General features: G+C 38.3%; 1 protein-coding gene across 11 annotated transcripts in view; it reads right to left on the bottom strand.

The window, feature by feature from the left end:
- The window catches only part of Pam (peptidylglycine alpha-amidating monooxygenase), a 287,147-nt gene that overhangs the window by 74,825 nt on the left and 193,343 nt on the right, over window positions 1-18,979 (bottom strand). For all 11 annotated transcript variants that reach the window (XM_050153468.1, XM_050153470.1, XM_050153469.1 and 8 more), the window contains exons 8-12: window positions 4,379-4,427; window positions 2,917-2,984; window positions 1,722-1,802; window positions 1,383-1,459; window positions 239-342 (exon numbers count right to left, since the gene is read on the bottom strand). In XM_050153468.1, the coding sequence (XP_050009425.1) occupies window positions 239-342; window positions 1,383-1,459; window positions 1,722-1,802; window positions 2,917-2,984; window positions 4,379-4,427 (379 nt within the window). The remainder of the gene's footprint in view (window positions 1-238; window positions 343-1,382; window positions 1,460-1,721; window positions 1,803-2,916; window positions 2,985-4,378; window positions 4,428-18,979) is intronic.

Here is an 18,979-nt window from a genome sequence, read left to right as displayed (position 1 = left end):
TTCATAACTACAACATGCAAAGGAATGATGAGGCAGAAAGAAATGTTGTAGGCACAAGCAAGGCCACATTCTAAGACTTTTCCAAACCGATCAGCTTGGGAGTGACATAATGCGACTTTGTTGTAATTTCCCAAGATACCAAAGTGTGTCTAATTTATTCTTGGAGATAACTATTACCTACAACAATGGCTTAACCTATGATATACTGTCTTGGAATAGAGGCAGTGCAGAATCTTACCCAATGTGGGTGGCTTCTGTCCTTCCTTCACCAGTGAACACACATCTTGCTGCCAGGATTTCACCAAAAGTAACATCTACTGGGTGTTCCACAGGGTAGAAAGCCTGCCCAGAAGACAAGTATAACAACTCATTAAAATGACTACAATTAGCCAGAATTACATGCTTGAATATGAGGTTTGGAACATTGTGCATAAAGAAGATGAAGACAGACACACAGACAGCTCTCCTGATCCTTGCACAAATCATTGCCAGATAAAATGAGCTCTCCCTTAATTCATTAATTCCACATTGGAGCACAAGTGCCAGACTCTAAAATAAACAAAATCTATTTATACAGCCCCCAATGCCCAATAAGACTAAAAGAAATTTCTGTAAGTGACTGAATGTTGGGACGGATTTGCTGATAGCCTATCAAGATGACTCCTAATGACATCACTGCACCCACAGATCCCGGCATCTCTCAACTATCATCACAATGCTTTCCCTGGCACAAATGGCAATTCACAGAGTCCCCAGCTGGTCAAAAAGCAGAGAAGAAGACAGGTTGGAATGCTCAGCCCTAAATAGGATGTCTAGATCTCAGCAGACCACATCAGAAGAGAAGGCAGAAGATTGTGACTACCAGCCAGAGGTGGTGGACAGCTTCAAGGAAACAGTCCTTTCTGGACACAACAGGGCAGTTTCACATATGAAATCACAGCATGAAAAAGACCTGTGCAAGCTCGAGGGAGAGAAAAATCCCATAAGGCGGGTGGGAGAGGAAGGTGTGATGTCCCACCACCAGCCGACAATCTACTGTCATTTGAGGGCCACTGGCAGGAGAGCTCGTTCTTATTCATGGTGTGCCACCTGATTAGGTTGACCGCATTCCTGGGTAGGGTCCACTCAGAAGAGCAGCCAGCAACATAAACTGAACTCCAGAGCATAACAAAAACAAAAAGCACGAAGCAAGAAAAGCGAGAACTTGAAGTCGGGTGGGTAGGGAGGTCTGGTGGATCGGTGGGAAGCTGGAGAGTTGAGCAGGATCAAAGCAAAGTGTACAAAATTCTCGGGGAGTTCATAAGAAATATTTCTCAGAAGGAAAGCATCGTCAGCATCCCGAGAGAAGTGCCAAGAAAAGCATTAAGCTGGCAGTTACGCACCTGCGGCAGCTGCGGGCTCTGGCGTCCAATCAGCGTCCACTGTCCATCTCTGACTCTGTATCCGCTTACTACCTTACCTTAATAAACACAAATCAGAATTGTGCAATATAACAAACATTTAGAATAGCAAAATCCATACCTCATATTTTCTCTCTTTTCAAAAATTTAAACCTAAATAGTTTCAGAATTCCAAGTATTGACATCTTACTGAATCATGGAAGAATTCAAGGAATTTGATAAAACTGTACTTAAGGTCTAGGAAAACTCAAATGTTATGTTTACAGCGCTGACAAGCACATGGCAAATATTTATGATTTAACATTCAGCTTGCGTTCTTACCTAAATGATGAGTATGGACCCTGTAGGCAAACACATGCATTGGATATGTGTTATAATGGCACGAAATATCAGCATTCACCACTGTGGGAAACAGAAACACAGACAGAAGTCATAATGCAGCTAGAAAACATGTTTTGGCTTTTTTTTTTTTATAAAAAATAATTAAAAGTATGTGTGAAGTAGTCTCAGGTGCCTGCACTTGGTTTTCTTGTGAAACTAACACTTATTCATTACCCAGCAGACATAATAATTTGTTCTGTGCCAGACACCTTATAAAGTTGCATTATGAGCCTCGTGCCTCGTATTTATTTATTCAAATCTTTTTCATACAATATATTTGGATCCTAATTTTTCCCTCAAGGTTTTATTATATTTAACAAAAGAATGATAACGAGCAATTAAAAATATTCTGTATGAAGACAGAGGCCTGATCTGTTACCTTTTTTTTAAATTAATTTTTCTAAAAAAATTAAATTTGTTTTTATGTTAGTGCAAAAAGAATTTTTAAAAAATGAATATAAATACCTAGAATCACTAAATTGGTAGCTCATATTTCCAATGGTCTCATTCCATATACTTTTCCTTTTTCCTAGCGAATAATAAATATTAAATAAAATATGCCTTTTAAATAGATTTTAAAAACAGTAATAGATAAACCACACTAAACGTTAACTTTAAAAGATTCCCATTCAAACAAACATATCACATTCAATGTGACATTTTCATTGGATCAATGATGCCATCTATATTCTTGTAGCTTTATGCTATCTTGAAAGACTAGGTTATTTCCATTTTGCAAATGGAAAGATTACTGTTTTTAAATACGAAGGCTGAGCTGTGCTGGATTTTTTTATACTCTTGATTTTGAACCTATCCGTTTAATAGTTTATATCACTGTACATTGTGCAGTTAAACTTCTACATCTGAAGAATGAATAGCTTGTCTGTAAGATAAAATTTAGTCTTTATACAACACATAACCAACCCAGGGACCTTCATTCTTGGCATATTTATAAATAAATATTGGAAAACCAATAAATCACTGGCTTAGAGTAAAATCCAAGGATGCTAAAAAACTGGTTTATTTTTCAGATAATACATAAATATTGATCATTCTATAAGCTTATAGAACGTACCGTGAATCTGCTCTTATACATTAGTTGATGAGTTAATGGTAAATGCTAAGCGGTCATTACCTTTCTCTCCTGGGGGTATCACAGTGTCAACAGACATCATAAGATACATGCCGGCAATCAAAGGCTGTCTAAAATAAATAAATAAATATATAGAAAGAAAGAAAGAAAGAAAGAAAGAAAGAAAGAAAGATAAAATGGCATTTCTCTCAATTCTGTGATAAAGCCAAAATATCCACTTGGACAAATATGACTAAATGGTTTATAAAATGTGATTCTCACGTAAGTCAAAATGAAGCAGATGGAAAGAAGATATAGACCATATGATACCCTTTGCCCTTAAAAACTGCTTCACTTCTGTGACGGTATATGGTAAAGTTTCCTAGGTGGCTAACTTTACACAAAAACTTGATTATGCTAAGCGTTCTGCTTTTTCAGTCAAACACCAAGGTCAGGATGGTTGAAAAAGGTTTCGTTGTTGTTGCAGATTTAACTAACACTGAAAACTAAACAGAGAAGAAAGCAGATTATTCTCCATAATCTGAGGTCTCTTTCCACCCTGGAAGGTCCTAAGAAAGAACAGACTTCCCCTAAAATGATGGAATTCTCTTTACAAATTATTAGTAACGTAACCAGACCAACTCTGTCCTGAATTTCCAGTTGGTCCTACACAACTGGGCTTGCCAGTCCCAAATCATGTCTCCTCACTGTCTCCACTCTTTGTCCTCATGCTTCTCCCTCCCTTCCTTCCTCCCTCCCTCCCTCCCTTCCTCCCTCCCTCCCTTCCTCCGTCCCTCCCTCTCTCCTCCTCTTCTGCTCATCCTATTTCCATCCCCCACAATTCAAACTTCTTTGGAGACCTTAACAGGGTTGTCATGATCCAAAGTTGTGGTCCACATGCTCTTGTTTAATGCTGTCTCCCTCGAGTGCCAGCAATAAAAGTGTAGTTGGTGTCATCTATCAAATACAGCCAGAGGGATGCTATTGCTAAGCTTAGTTTATGAAATGACAAATGGCTCAAATCTCATCTTTCATACAAGCCCTTTTATTATTATTTTTATTATTAGCTTACTTTGGGGATGCATCCACATCAACGCTCTCCTGAATTTCCATTTAGCCCTACACATTTTGGACTAGTTAGTCCCTTAACGTGTCTCCTCACTGTCCCCACTCCTCAATCCTGTTCCCTGTCCTCAATATCCCTCTTCCTTTCTCTTCCTCCCTCCTTGTAATGTATTGTCATCTGAACTGTTTACATTCCAATAAAGAAGGGGGGGAAACTGAGGGAGAGCCCCCGTCAACTATGTGAGGGACTGGAGGTGACTCTTCCATTGCTGAATCTAACACGAACTGACTGCCCCAAACAGCCTCTCACTGGAGCCTATGTGGCAGACCCCTGACACCGAGAAAATAAATATTTATTGCTTTGATCCAGTAATTTCAGGTTAATTAATTGCCGGCATCAGATGACTAAAACCCTTCTATGTTCTTAAAGATTTTGTCTGGAAAACTTGGAGGCACTTACGGCACACGTGTGAGATGCAAAGACACACCAGAGCAGTCCTTGTGATTGTCTGAAAAGACACAAACACATGTTACATATGAGATCAGGTGGAAACAGACCTCAAAGCCATGTGTTTTAATGAACACTTAACTCGGAATACTTAAAACATAAAATCGTGTGACATTTGTTCTGTGAAGTACTTTGCCAAGAACGTTCATACTACTCAAGTCACAGATCTGTCAATTAGCCACAAGACTGAAGACAGACTGCCACCTCACTCCCGTTTTGTGCTCAGACAGAAGCTAAGGAGGCACGGAAGCAAATGGCTGCTGGGTTCTGTACCATCATCATTGTAGAAACATGGGAAAGCTGATGAATCTGATATGCCCAGCTGCCTCGGGGTCCTCCCCCTTAGGCTTCTCTGTCACAACGCCCTCGAGCTTGAACTGTGAGCTGAAATAAATTCCATATGCCTTAACCTCTTTCCTCATAGGTTTTCATCACGCTGGTAGGAAAGGACGCTAAAATACTGTCTCTTTATCTATTTACTGGCATTTTGTTTTCCAAAAACTAGACACAGATATCTGTCTAGCCTTGTTAATCAATTTCTGGGAAGTATTGTTTTTTTTTTAAAGAAAAAATTTCAAGTGCTTTCCAAAGAATAAGAGTGTATGCCACAAAATGAAGTCCTCAGTGCGAGGAATGGGTTACACTGAATCAAGTTGTTGACCAAAGAGGACCCTTGGAAACCTGAAAATAACTCAGGCCATTGGTTACTCTCCACAAACTGTTAATAAGGTCCTATTGCTGAATCCAACACATACACAACTCACTGGGGATGGAGAAGTCAAGCTGCTGTCTACTCAGACCCTCACCCCTACATTCTAGTTAGTGTTCATGGTGCTGAAAGGTAGTCTACACTCCACAAAAAGAGGAAAGGAAACACTAACCCAGCTGCAAACCTTTTGGTTTACAATAGTGACCCGCCTGCAAGATATGCTGGTGCAAAATGGTACAAAAGTTTTGGAATTAATTAAGCACTATACGATTGGGACTTATGGCCTACTCCATGAGATTGAAGCCATGCCCGACATGGCTCTGGTGGTTTAGAACCTGAGACTGGAGAGGGCATTGGTCCAGGTGAAAACCAAATATTATTGTTCTGGTAAAGGAACATAGCAAGAAAATGACTCCTAACAAGATTCTGTTATAGTCATGGGTCAGTGTCTTGCTCAGCCGTCATCAGCTGGCTTCCTCTTGCAGTAGACGGGACTGAACACAGAGACCCACACATGGACAGCATGCAGTGAGTGAGAGACTGTGGAACACTGAGTGCTCAGAGGGTTGTCTCCATCAGATCCCTCCCTCAGGGTTCAGGTAACTCTGAAGAAGATGAGCCAGAAAGATTGTAAGAGCCAGAGGGGATGGACGACAGCAAGAAAACCAGACATTTTAGACACAACGGGGCTGATGCACACATGAGTTGAGAGAGATTGTGGCTTATACACAGGGCCCACGTGAGTCTAAGCCAGACCGGGCCTCAGAGTGGAGAGGGAAAGTGGACATGAGCCCACATCCCTAACTCAGAATTGATTAACTGCAAAAGAAAATTTAACTTTTTCCATTGGTGTTTCATTGGATATACAAACCACACTCTTAAGTGTGTGCATGAGGCAGGCCCCATGCAGAACAATTGATGGCCAACACAAAACGAATTCAATGGTATGATATTTTTCAAGGTTTTTTGGGGGGTGGGGCTCACAATGATTTAAGCATTTTCTTTCTTTATTTTTTTTAACCTTTACGTATATAATATGGTTTCCAGTTTATGTTTATATGGGATTTCTCTGTGATTAAATGTGTATGTCTCAGTCTACACATTGTCCTGTGCTTTTTCTTTGGCTCTTTTTATCCCTGTTCATTTGTTTGTTTGTTTTTTTTCATATTCAAGTTTGTTTTTTTTTATCTTATTTTATTTTTCCAATGAGAGAGAAAGAGAAAGAGAGAGAGAGAGACAGAGACAGAGAGACAGAGAGAGACAGAGACAGAGAGAAACACTGTGGCTTAGTATACGTGACGTGAAGGGGATGTTGGAGAAAAGGGAGAGGAAGAAGTAATCTTGATATATCATATGAAAAATTCTATTTTCAATTAAAAAAGAATGAGAATTTAAAGGTAGGTTAAAGAATGAGGAGGCAGCGGGGGTGTATGTCTTTAATCCCAGCACTTGGGAGGTAGAGGGAAGCAGATCTCTGTGACTTCGAGGACAGCCTGGTCTACAGAGTGAGTTCCAGGACAAGGTCCATCAGTACAGAGAAACCCTGTCTTGAAAAACTACAAAAAAGAAAGAAACAAACAAAAATAACGAGGAGGAAAATAACAATACTGAATAATGTATACATGCATATCTTAAGCTTTGCTTATGTTATTAAAAATATAAATTATAAATGAGTGTAATTCCTCCATTTATTTTATACTGACTTTTCAGAACAGACTTTCCTGTATGAACTACATGCAACTTAATAAATATACCTAGTCGGTACTACTTTTGAAACAGTTAGTTGATGATCTTATCGAGAAACATGTGACTATCCACAGTGATTGACAAAGAATGGTTAGAGTAGACCTTCAGTCACATCAGCCGAACTCAGAACTCTAGGGACTCACCTATTTAGCTCAGATATTTGCAGGAAGCATTTTTCACGTGCATGGAAATTCTACCGCACTTAAAGGTTATTTTAAGAAATGACAATCATCTTCATTCAATTAATACCGGGCAAGGAGTACAACTCAGTCCTGGGCTGCAGCTAGCAGCCAGCGAAGGGAAGTGTTCACTTTTTTCCTGTTCTCCAATAGACACAATGGAGAAGAGGTACAGAAAAACCAAACACCAACTGGCTATAAAATGCACTTGATGAGACAATGTGAGATCGGTCCATAGAACAGTACCACGACCTGAGTGAAACGGCATAACCATAGATCTAGAGAGAAACATTACAGGAAGAAAGAGGTCAAAAGGCTTTAGAAGAACTGGGTATGCTAGCAGGACCCAGGAGGGCCAGTGTCAAAACATCCCAGTAGACACAGGCTGTCGGGTGACAGTAAGGCCTGATGTTGAGAGTTCAGTGTGTGTAGAGCGGGTTCAGAGTCTTGGTTTTATGCTGTGCACAAGGAAGCTGTGCAGTTAAGTGACAGGGCCATGTAAAATGCCCCTATAGCAAGTACCTGGCACTTAGGCATTATCACTAACCACTAAATGCCAAGTCTAATAGTTCTCCATGGTTGTTTGGTTAGTTGTTTTGCGGCACTGGGTATGGAACCAAGGGTCTTGCATGTAGTAGGCATGTAGTCTGTCAATGAGCAACACTGAGCCACACCCATTCCCTGGTAAAAAGTTTTCATCTTAATTACAGTTTTCCCTCCATTTCAATGTAAGTGCGAGCAACAAGCACAATATACATTTGGAACTGTCTTCCGTACTTTCATTACATTGTGTCTGAAATAACTAAGGAAACCATCATTTGATTTTTTATTACAAAATTGGTCATCTTTATCATGACTTTAAAATTTTTAATGTTGAAAATCAAATAGATATTTAAGAACTAAAAATAATTATTTGCACAAAATTCTAAAAGTTGTTTCAAAGTAAAAACTTTTTAGCTTTTAAAGCTGAAATTGCAACCAAATAAGAGAACCAGGAATGTTACTCATAACATCTTGCCACATAACTGTTGCCAAGTGTAATAAAACGGCGTATATTCTCATTAAAGTGTGCATTAGAAGTGTCCAAATTTAGTAGCTTTTCTGAAAGCACATCAATAGGAGCAAATTTTAAGGATATTTATAAATCTCTTATCATAGATTTTTCCAAATTAAATGTCATATATTTCCAAACATTAAAATGTATTGCTATCGTGTGTGTATGATGGGTATGTGGAAGGAGGTAGATTTGAACCACACTAGCCATGTAGACATCAGGACAATTTTGTGCGGTTAGAGCTTTCCTATACTTTTATGTGGGCTCTAGGAGCCAAACTCTCGTCTCCCAAGTGTGTGTAACTAGTATTTATTACCTCCTGACCTAATCTGCCAACTCCTGTGTTTTTGTTTTCTGCTTTTATCTACAAATATAATAATTATGATTATAATGATAACTATAAATGGCCTGTAAAAATCAAAGACATTATATAGTAGTTATAAAATAGCACTGAATTAAATAATAGTGTGAGAAATAACATCCTGGAGAAAAACACAATGCATCTTGAGCACTTCTGCCCTGTAGTGACTTACAGAGACGCTCCCGAGTTAGTGAGTATGAGTTTTGTCTTGAAAAATGTATATTGTGCATGGGATTAGGTTGCTGCATAGATTCAGGGTAAAACCCTTGCCTGTTTTACAAAAAAAAAATTTCCCGGAAATCTGAACATATAAAAGGGAAATTAACGAAGTGAAACACTTCAAAACTAAAGTGTATACTTGCTGAGCAATAATTTGGTCCTATTCAGTTGCTCTTGTCAAAGCATTTTTAAAAATCTATGTATACATCATTGTATTTATCTTATGGGTCATCCTTTAGGGTATCTATCATTTAAAAAAACCCTAGTTTGGTTTGGCAGAATCACAAATGTGGAAGCTTACAAGTTTCACTTTGTTTATAAATGTATGCATTCTAGACATGAAATTAGAAGGGACTGTGAGGGAAGGGGAAGAACCGGAATGAAGGGGAACGGGGGGATCAACACAGTATTGGGAAGAAAACAAAAATATGCACACTTTCTCTCATATGGAGAATCTCTCATACACAGAATTAACACATACAGACACATACAGGTGCGCACGCGCGCGCGCACACACACACACACACACACACACAGGAAAGGACTCATCTTGGAGGAACAAGAGGACCAGAGAAGAGGGAGAAAAAGTTTGGAGAGGTGGCAGGAAATAGAATATGTAAGAAGTATAAGGATATATATATGTGAAAATATTAATGAGACACCCATTATTTTGTATGCTAATCTAAAACAATTTAAAAATTGATGTAAAAGAATGACACTGATTTTGTTTTATGTGATGGATGAATATCTATCCTAACAATATGTAGTTGGACAAAATTCTAAATGCTGTTTCAATGCACATACTTCTAAAACATATTTACATATATTTTAGGCACTGCTGATATGTATTGCTATTTGCATATTATTGCAAAATGGAATTTTATTACTAGGAGCGAACCTGACCTCTACGAGTATATTTTTCTGCAGCTTGACCCTAACACCCCATGTGCTTGCATATTCACATAGTGAGTTCTTAGTGAGAGCCACATGAACCTCATCAATCAGGGAAGAGGGGCATGCTCCAGACGCATGCCAGGTCATGTGGAAGATGGCAGCTTTCGTTTCAGCCAAAGTGTTTAGGGCAATGAACATGACCTTTCAACTCAACATAGCCCTTGTCCCAGTAATTCATTACTGTTTCCATAACCTCTATCCTGATCTTCCGGTAAACCCTTAAGTCAGATAGTTTTCCATATTTCACCGATGACAGGCAACATGCCTTGATGTTGACTTCCCTTCGGCTGTAACTCACAGGGCTCGGACCACCAGACCACAGGATAATTAACCTACACAAAAATGAATTCATTCCATTTCACTAGGTTATAGGTGACATCTGCCTCTGTCGTTAAAAGCCATCATTAAAGGGGAAAGTACTTTTTAAAAAGTTTACTGTAACTAAGCAACACGATGACCGCTGATGTTTTGCTGAATAAAAGAGGAAGAAACTGAAGTCAGGAATTTGGTTTATCACAATCACATACGGGCTGATCACTGGTCAGACAGCTACATTCTGAGACCAGAACACCAGAAGACATTAGGAAGAAGGCATAGATGGAAAAGTTAACTGAGGACAAAAAGAAAAAGAGAACCCAGCGCTTTAAAGCGGAGGGAGTAGAAGTAAGTATCAAACTAAAATGCGCTGGAATTGCAGCACTGAGTGTGTGTCACTGAGAGGCAGAGGAAGGCAGCTGCGTCTTTGACACATACATGCTGTGCATTCCCACACAACGGTTCTGCTGGAGAGGAGCTCCGGGCTGGCTCTGTTCCAGTCAGACCGCTCCACAGGCAAGTTTAGAACTTTAAAAATGACACGAGTTTTCAGAGTCCTCTCATCCAATATGGCTGTGATCTGGAAGATTAATTCGTGGTCGATTATTCTTAATGAACAATATTTTCAGCTCTCAAAGAGATTCCTGCACACAGATGAGATGAGTAAAGAAGTTGGCTTTTGATTTAGAGCTCGGGGTTAAATTTGGTAATTGTTTTACTTTTCAAAATTTATTATTTTGTATGTATAAGTGTCTATTTGTACACTACACGCATGCCTGACACTCAAGGAAGCCAGAAGAGGGCATCAGATGCCCTGGAAGGGAAGTCATAGATGACTGAGATCTGCCCTGTGGGTGCTGGGAATTCACCCTGGTTTCTCTTGAAGAGCTGCAAGTGTTCTTAACCACTAAGCCATCTCTCTAGCCCATTTTATAATTTTTAGGGGATATGCTATATATTTTGAGGAGACATATATTAATAGCTAGAAATCTGGATTTTTTTTAAGATAGAAGAAATGGAGGCATTGCCAACTTCTCCAACTCATAACAGGAAGAAACAGAAGAAAGAAAATAACATGGGGATATAAAAAAAAGGGAAGAGAGGCCTATTAAAAAAGGGACTTCAGGGCTGGGGAGATGGTTCAGCAGGTACAAGCTGTTAGTGCTTTTATAGATGACCTGAATTCCATCCCCAGTACCCACATGGCAGCTCACGACCCCCTGTAACTCCCTGTTCCACGGACTCAAAGGCCCCTCTCTTACTGTCACAGGTTCCTGAATGCAGATGGTGTATGTACACACACCCAAGAACACACATACACATAGACCAAATGAATAAATCATAAATACATTTTTAATTACACTTGAAATTTGTTGTTAAAGATATGGAATAAGGATGTTCTCAGGAAAGCTTTAACTAGGCAGAAACTAGGTCATCAGTGAAGTAAAGAAATTCTAGTAAGATAAATACCATGAGCCATTTAAAATGAAACTCCTGGATTAGAAGCCATGGGACTGTGAAGAAGGTCACAATACGTCAATATGCTGTTTCAACATCATTGACTTTTATTAATAAAAACGCTCCTCTTGACTAGATCTGAGGCCAACTGTGTTTTGGGATCTGGACTAAGAGTCAGCTCAATAAGAACCTATATTTGCATAATGTATTGAGACCATTTTGCTTGTGCTGAATTTATGATTTCAACCCAGAATTCATTCAATAGTCCTGAGGGTCATTCTTTTGAGGTAGTTTCATGTATTCTTCCTCTCTCTCTATTCTCTCGCACTCTCTAAGATGCATAGTGATTAACCCCTCATCTGAAATGTGTTTCATATTTACAAAGAATTAAGTACAAGGCATCCATGGTAAAAGAATATTTCATGGATGTTGTTCTTTTGCACCAAGGGAACCAGTGAGACCTAATGGATTTCAAAGTATAGAGAGGAGAGTTCATTTACTAGATAGCAGATGACATTAAGGGTAGCTCATTATATCATTATATTCCATTTTTAATGTTATATGTACATATTAAAAGCTTTAGTAATAGTGAATGTAGTGGAAATGTTGAAATATAATTTTGAAAAGGACACATGCAATCATCAAGTTTAATAATGCACAGGACATCACTACAGGGCTAATGAGTAAACCTCCACTCCTAATACTTGAACACGCAATGGAAGAAAGTAGTTCCAGAGCCCAGAGGAGGCTCAAAATCAGTGTTCTATCTGAATCAAATCTTTATCATGATGAAAGCCGGGTGACCGCTTCATAAGGCTTCCAGCTTGCTTTTTATGAGAAATCACTCTCTTCTGTCTAGCCCAAGATGGATAACCACAGCAAGGTATTTTATCAACCATATAGACTCATAGAATTCAGTATTGAAAGAGACCCGAGAGATGATGGATTTCAACTCTTGCCTTTTATATACAGAGGAACAAGAGGATTCAGAGAGTGAACGTTGTTCAAGGAATTCATGTATCTGGCGAAAAAATTGGGTATCACATCTAATTCTCCAACGTTGTGTTTAATAAACTTATTTCCAACAGAAAGTTCTACTTCTTAGAGATTTCAAAGGCATTTTCTTTATGAAGTATCCCAAAGCAAAGATAACGAACTCCAGTTAGAATGGATAAAATGCCAGTAGTACTTTTTAAAGGCATCCACTTAAGCAGGAAGCTGGATCTTAATGGGAAGTGAACGCATGGGATATGAGGTTATCCATCCCAAACTATTTCTCTTGCTTTTCTAATAATAGCTTGTAATTCCTGCTTGGATCCCTAGCTAAGCAGTAAAGTAAGCATGTAGAATAATGCATGACAACAGCCCCTTCCATCTCAGGTTCTTAGAAGTCTGCTGGCCTCTCCTAGTTTTCCCTCTAGAGATAGCCCTCCTTCCAATGAGCTCATCTCGTCCCGCTTGTTTCCTGCTTCAATAATAGAAGAGGTCAACCAAAGGTCCTTAGGGAGCCAGGGTATTGTTATAAACTATATCCCACTAATTAGAAAGTCCTTCAGAAAGTCAGGAGAGCAGATTTCAATTCCCTATACTCTCTCCGGAAGGGAATGGAAAGGAAGGGAAGTGAGGAAGCATATCCATCTTTTACTCTCCTAAGTCAGTTTGGATGATGGATACTTTCCTTATACAGCTATGGAAACACAAGGCTAGGACCATTAACGAATGTTAGAAATACAAAGGGGTGACATCTTTAACAACAGGACTTGTGTCAGCAAGCTAATAATTCCAAACTCTATCATAGCTCTCCTCCTTTCTTCCCTCCCTCCCACCCTCCCCAAATATATATATATCTTATATATATCTTATTATCTTAATATTAATATCTTAATATATCTTAATATAATCAGCACTACTTTCCTGTATTGAACGTACAAACAAAAATAAATTAAAGGCGTTACAGCAAGTGTAAATAACAATACATAAACATTTAAATTTTTTGTGTTGTCTTTGTCTGTATCTTATAGCTCTTTGTTCTAAATTGCTGATGTTGAAATAATCGGACAGGTGATGTTTTCCTTAGACAAAAATCATAGCTCCCAAGGTGATCAGAAAGAGAAGATCATTCAGAAATTAATTTCTGAAGCCAGGAAAAATTTCATAAGTGAGAATTCCTCTGAAAATCTCTTTGGGAAATATGTTTCCTAACACACCCAGCATATAGTTAACTTAGCATTGGAACAGAGTGTTACAAATAGGGCCATTTTTTAAAGTTATTTTTGTACCACTACATTGGACCAGTCTATTATAGAAGTTATTTCTGTGCAATTGGAGCCCTGGCATGGATATGAGAGGCTAACAGGAGCGAAAACGACTGTGAATGCAGAAGATCAGTCCCTTTGCTTACTCGGGGAAAAGGCATCTGAAAGAACCCTGATTTTACAATAGAACAAAACAAGAAAAACAATAAAACAAACAAAAAACAAAAACAAGACAAAACAATACAACCAAACAAAAAAACACTCTTAATACTGAACAGGAGACAAATGTAACCTGAGTCATCAAATTTCTCCTGAAAAATTTCTGGGTACTTGAAAGCATACTCTCAGTATCCCCTTCCCGGACACCTTCACAAGGCACAATATGATGACTTCGGTTGTCAAGGCATATATGTGTCTGCTAAGCAGAACATGACGGAAATACTGGCGCTGTTACAGTGTGGTTCCAGTTATGCAGAGGGTTCCTGAGGCCACTGAAAGCAGGCTTAAAGCAGACAAGTTTCAGTACTAAATAAATGAAAGCTATGAACTTCAAAAAGGAATTCCCTTTGAAGTTGTCACTGCAGTGAGTTAGCCTCTTTTGATTTTGTATTCACTGTTATGGGAATAGAAATTATTAGCTCCCATTTGCCTCGTGGCAAGGAAGAGAAATGTACTTATCCAGCATTGAAGAAGACAACTTTTAGAGATGATGGCTTGTGTGTTCCCAAAAGAGATCAAATGGAAGGCATGAAAGCTCCCCACCCTACTCTTACAAGGGCAGCGATTGGAGGGTGTTCTTTGCTATCACTTTTTAGGACTACAAATAAAAAAAAATGAATTCACAGCAAAAAATATCAATTTAAATTTCTTTTTTCCTCTTGGAATTATGAGTCGTCCATCCACAGAACTAAAATTGAAAAGACAATGTACCAATGCTAGATAAATCCAATTTTAAAATGTCATGGAATTTTAAATGTCCATTTAAAAAAATCATCATTGAACTATAATACAAATAAATACACAAATCAGATGGTACATATGCAGGAATTACATACATACATACATACATACATACACAGAGAGAGAGAGAGAGAGAGAGAGAGACAGAGAGACAGAGAGACAGAGAGACAGAGAGACAGAGAGAGAGACAAAGAGAAACACATGTACACATATTGCATCGCCAGCACTTGAATCAAGAAAGATAAACCCTCTGTTTTTGTTCCTTTCCTGGGGCATATAGATTTTAAATTTCTATATTGTACAAATCTCATATTTAAACATTTATTTGTATCACAGAAGATATCCTGTGGCTAATACCAGACACATTCACAGCCAACTTGTTCTCTATATTCAGGGGTTTTTGTTGGACAGCGTTGATTCTTGGTTATATTTTTTTCCTTTCCTTTCCAGGCCCTCCCAAATGTCCTATCAATTACTTTTCACTTCTTTATTGCTATTTTATTATGTGTCATATATTCATCTTTTAAATGGCATTATGAGTTTCTTTTGGAACTTTCCCAATTATTATTTATCATTTCCACTGAGACCAGAAACCATGAGGCACAGGCTAGGAGGAACCAGGCAGATGGACCTAGATCAAATAGGTCATAGAAGCAAAAGTGACTTGAAGAGACAGCATCAAGAGAATCCTTTTACGTAAGATTTAAAATATAAAACTGAAAGTATACTTCTCATACTAAATGCTCCATTTCCAATTTTTGAATCATCTTAAGGGCATCTTTAGTAGCATATAAAAAGTTTATCTTTCCTGCCCTTTGCAATTTTTAACTATTTCAGGTAACAATGCATTCTTTCACCTTTGTTTAATCTACATGGTTAGAAATGACAAACATGTTTGAAAATAGGAAATTTTATATTTCCAAAAGCCACAATATAAGTTCAAAAATGAAAAGATCAGAACAAAATTCCTGTGGTATTTTTAGAACTATGAATAACTGAACTTGAAGACTGATTAGTAACAATTAACAGAGTTACAAATGGAAGAACACAGCAGCCTCCTCTCTCACATGGCTCCCTCTTTCTCCATAAGCTCTCCCGATATTCATAGTTAAGCTTCAGAAGAGGGAGAAATCTGCTTGGCTAGAAACAGCCAGAAGGGTGTGTTAGGAGGAAAGACTAAGCTTATCTTCAAATGGGAAATAGAGTAATGGAGCCCTGTGCTTCTCCCGAATGACTTCCTTCTTATCTAAGAAAGCTGAGGATGTGGGCAAGGAAATATACCAGAGTGTGAAGCATCAGAAGCTTGCCAGAGCATGTGTGCTCAGTGGAAAGAACACCATGGTCACCTCGGCAAGGTCGGTGTGAAACAGGGCTCTTGAAACTGAAGCGTGTCCTGTAATTTTACATGAGATAATCCACGAGTAAGTTTTTTTTTTCTTTTCCCGGTGGCTTTCCAAACAGTTACTAGGAAGAGCTGAAACAAAATGCCATTCCCTAGCAATTTAAATGGATCAATTAGGTGATTGGTATTATCTCCAAGTTTTGATCTTTTTGACAAAGGGAATTTGGGGCTAGTAAATGGTTCAGTAGGGTGCATGACTTTAATCTCTGGACCCCACATGCAGAGAACCAACTCCTGTAAGATGTCTTCTGACCACCACATGCATGCTTCAGCATGTCACACTAAATAAATGCCAGCAATAAATGACTAAAGGCAATATGATTAAGAAAAATGGAATTAATAAGTACAAATATGTCCAAAAGGTTGAGATAGAATAAATGAAGGCAAAGCATAGGCATTCTGAAAACAAGAAAAACTACACATAATTCAAAAGCTTGAAAAACTAAAGTGCATTAAGAAAGCCTCTCCCTGCCCCTAAGAAAAAGATCACTTCAACACTGTACTGTTCTATGCCAAACTGCTTTTTTTCTTAAAATCCATGCATTACATTCAAAATGCAATCTTTGAGACAGTCAGTGGTATTGCAGTGTTTTACATAACTGAATGAATAAAAACATAATTACATGAATAAAAACCTTAGTATAACCATTAAATATATGTATTGAAAATAAACAGTTATCCACTGGAATGAATGAGATGAAACAGGACCATTTAGTCTTTCATAATGAAGATGATTAACAAAGTTGAAACGCAGGGAGGTAGTGAATCATGGAGCTCACATTTTTAAGGAGACACTGGCAAGAAAAAAAATACTGAGGGATAATAGGCTTCTTTTTGATCATTTCAGAGGTACTGAATACTCCTAAATCATTCATAGGGCTCACATCAAGCCACTTGTGTTCAGTGAAGGCAACAGAAAAATAGGGAAGAACATTTGATCTCGAGTCTTCTGAAACCAGTGGGATTAGCAAACAGCCTGATGGATAAGGGAAACTGACTCCCCCACGATGAGAAAGACAAGTCACAAATGAAGTGAACTAAACTATCCTGATCTTTCCACATATTCCATGTTGTTCATGAACCCAGGTCTCTAGGTAATTGCAGCCTGAAGGGCTGTTCTCAACGCTGCCTGTTACAGTTCTTGCCTTTCATAGGTAGGCCATGCACTTTGGCACACATGCAAATGAGAAATACAACACACATTTGATTCTTCCAGTTTCAACAGCTTGAACAAGCAGCTATAATACCCTGGGCCACACATAACCTTTCTGCACATTGATGTTCATTTCTAAGAGGTGGAAGGGCTGGGCTAGGTAATTCCTCCACTCCCTGGCCTTTCCCCAGTCTTGGATTTTAAAAAATCGAGTGCTTTACAAATGAATTAGGAGACAATGCACAGTCTACAGGCTCAACTGCTTTCTTTTCTGAAGAGACGCAAATCTCTGCTCCTACACATCATTCTCAAACCATCTCTAAAGGCTTGAGTCTTTCAGCAGGTAGAATGCTATCTTCTGGACCACCATTTTTTCTTACAGTTCACTTCCATGTTCCTTTCCCATTTAGTCTGTCGTTCATTTATTTCACTTAAATTTTTTAAAATATCACAAAAATGAAAAGTTATAACTTATTTTGGTCAGCTCGTCAAAAGGCTTACCTTGGGGCTAGAGAGATGGCTCGGTGTTTTAGAGTGCTTGCTGCTCTTCCACAGGACCGGGGTTCGGTTCCCAGCACCCACACAGCGGATCATCAAGTGCCTGTCACTACAGGTCTAAGGGGACAACTGCTCTCTTCTGGACTCAATAGTCATGGACTCAGTGCAAATACATACAAGTCGGCACTTATGCTTACACATAAAGGAAAAACAGACAAATCTTCCAAATGTTTGACTCGATTAGGTGTGAAGCAGGATATGTGTGCATCCATCCACTGTTGTAAAATGAGGAGGGCGATCGCCACAAATGTCACACATGCCCTCAAGTGGCTCTTCTCATAGTATTCTCAAACCCAATGTTCAGATTTTAGGTAAATACTGACACTAAAAAGAAATTAACTTTCAAACTTCTAAGGAAAGTAAGGGAAGAACCAGATAGTAATTAAATGCTTTTTCTTCTTTCAAAGTTCCCCTTTCCTTAAGAGAATTTAGATTTAATTAAACATATTTTGGTAAATGAAAATTATTCTGCTCATGTCCCAAACCCAAGAGACTGATACGACACACCTGTAGTGTAAGAAAAAAAGAACTGACTTCAATCCTTACGAGTAATATTTGAGCTCTTGTCAAAGTTTAGTTTGCAAACAAAGCAACTGGAAAGTGTGTTAAAAATGTCATTTTTTGGGTCTAGTGGTATGCTGATAATCTATAAGCTCTATGGCAAAAATATTCACATGTGTGAATATATATTTACTGGAGGTTTAGTCACAAAATATGTAGCATACAACTTATAAAATTGATAAAATACACACTATACTTTATTTTAAATTCCATATAAACAGTTGAGCCTCACCAATTCTGTTACTGGATTTTTCTAAACAATTTTCTAACTTACCTGTAGCTGTAGATGTGCAATGTGCAGTTACAGTGAGAATATCCACTGATTTTTGTTTTGTTTATTGAGGCAATAAAGCTATATGTTGGAACTGCATTTGGTCTTTAACCATAGCTAAATCTTTGCTGTCCCTGGAAATGGGGGTATTATAATTACAGTTCTTATTTATTTTAATCATTGACCATAATCTGCACGGGCATGATTTTCCAGTATTGTACTTGCTCTAAGCAAAAAGCAAAAGAAACAAACAAACGAACAAAAAAAATCCAGTATCATAAAAGATTGACATGAAGGATTCTTCAGTCTCTTTCCGTGGTGTAAATGTTTACAGCATGGCTGATTTCCCATCACTAACACAACCACATTGAACACAGAGTCAGAAAGATATGAGCAAC

This window comes from Alexandromys fortis, unplaced genomic scaffold (genome assembly GCF_014885135.2).
Source record: "Alexandromys fortis isolate MF-2015 unplaced genomic scaffold, M_Fortis_MF-2015_v1.1 scaffold_61, whole genome shotgun sequence".
NCBI classification, from domain to species: Eukaryota; Metazoa; Chordata; class Mammalia; order Rodentia; family Cricetidae; genus Alexandromys; species Alexandromys fortis.
This window is presented reverse-complemented; position numbering and strand designations above follow the sequence as displayed.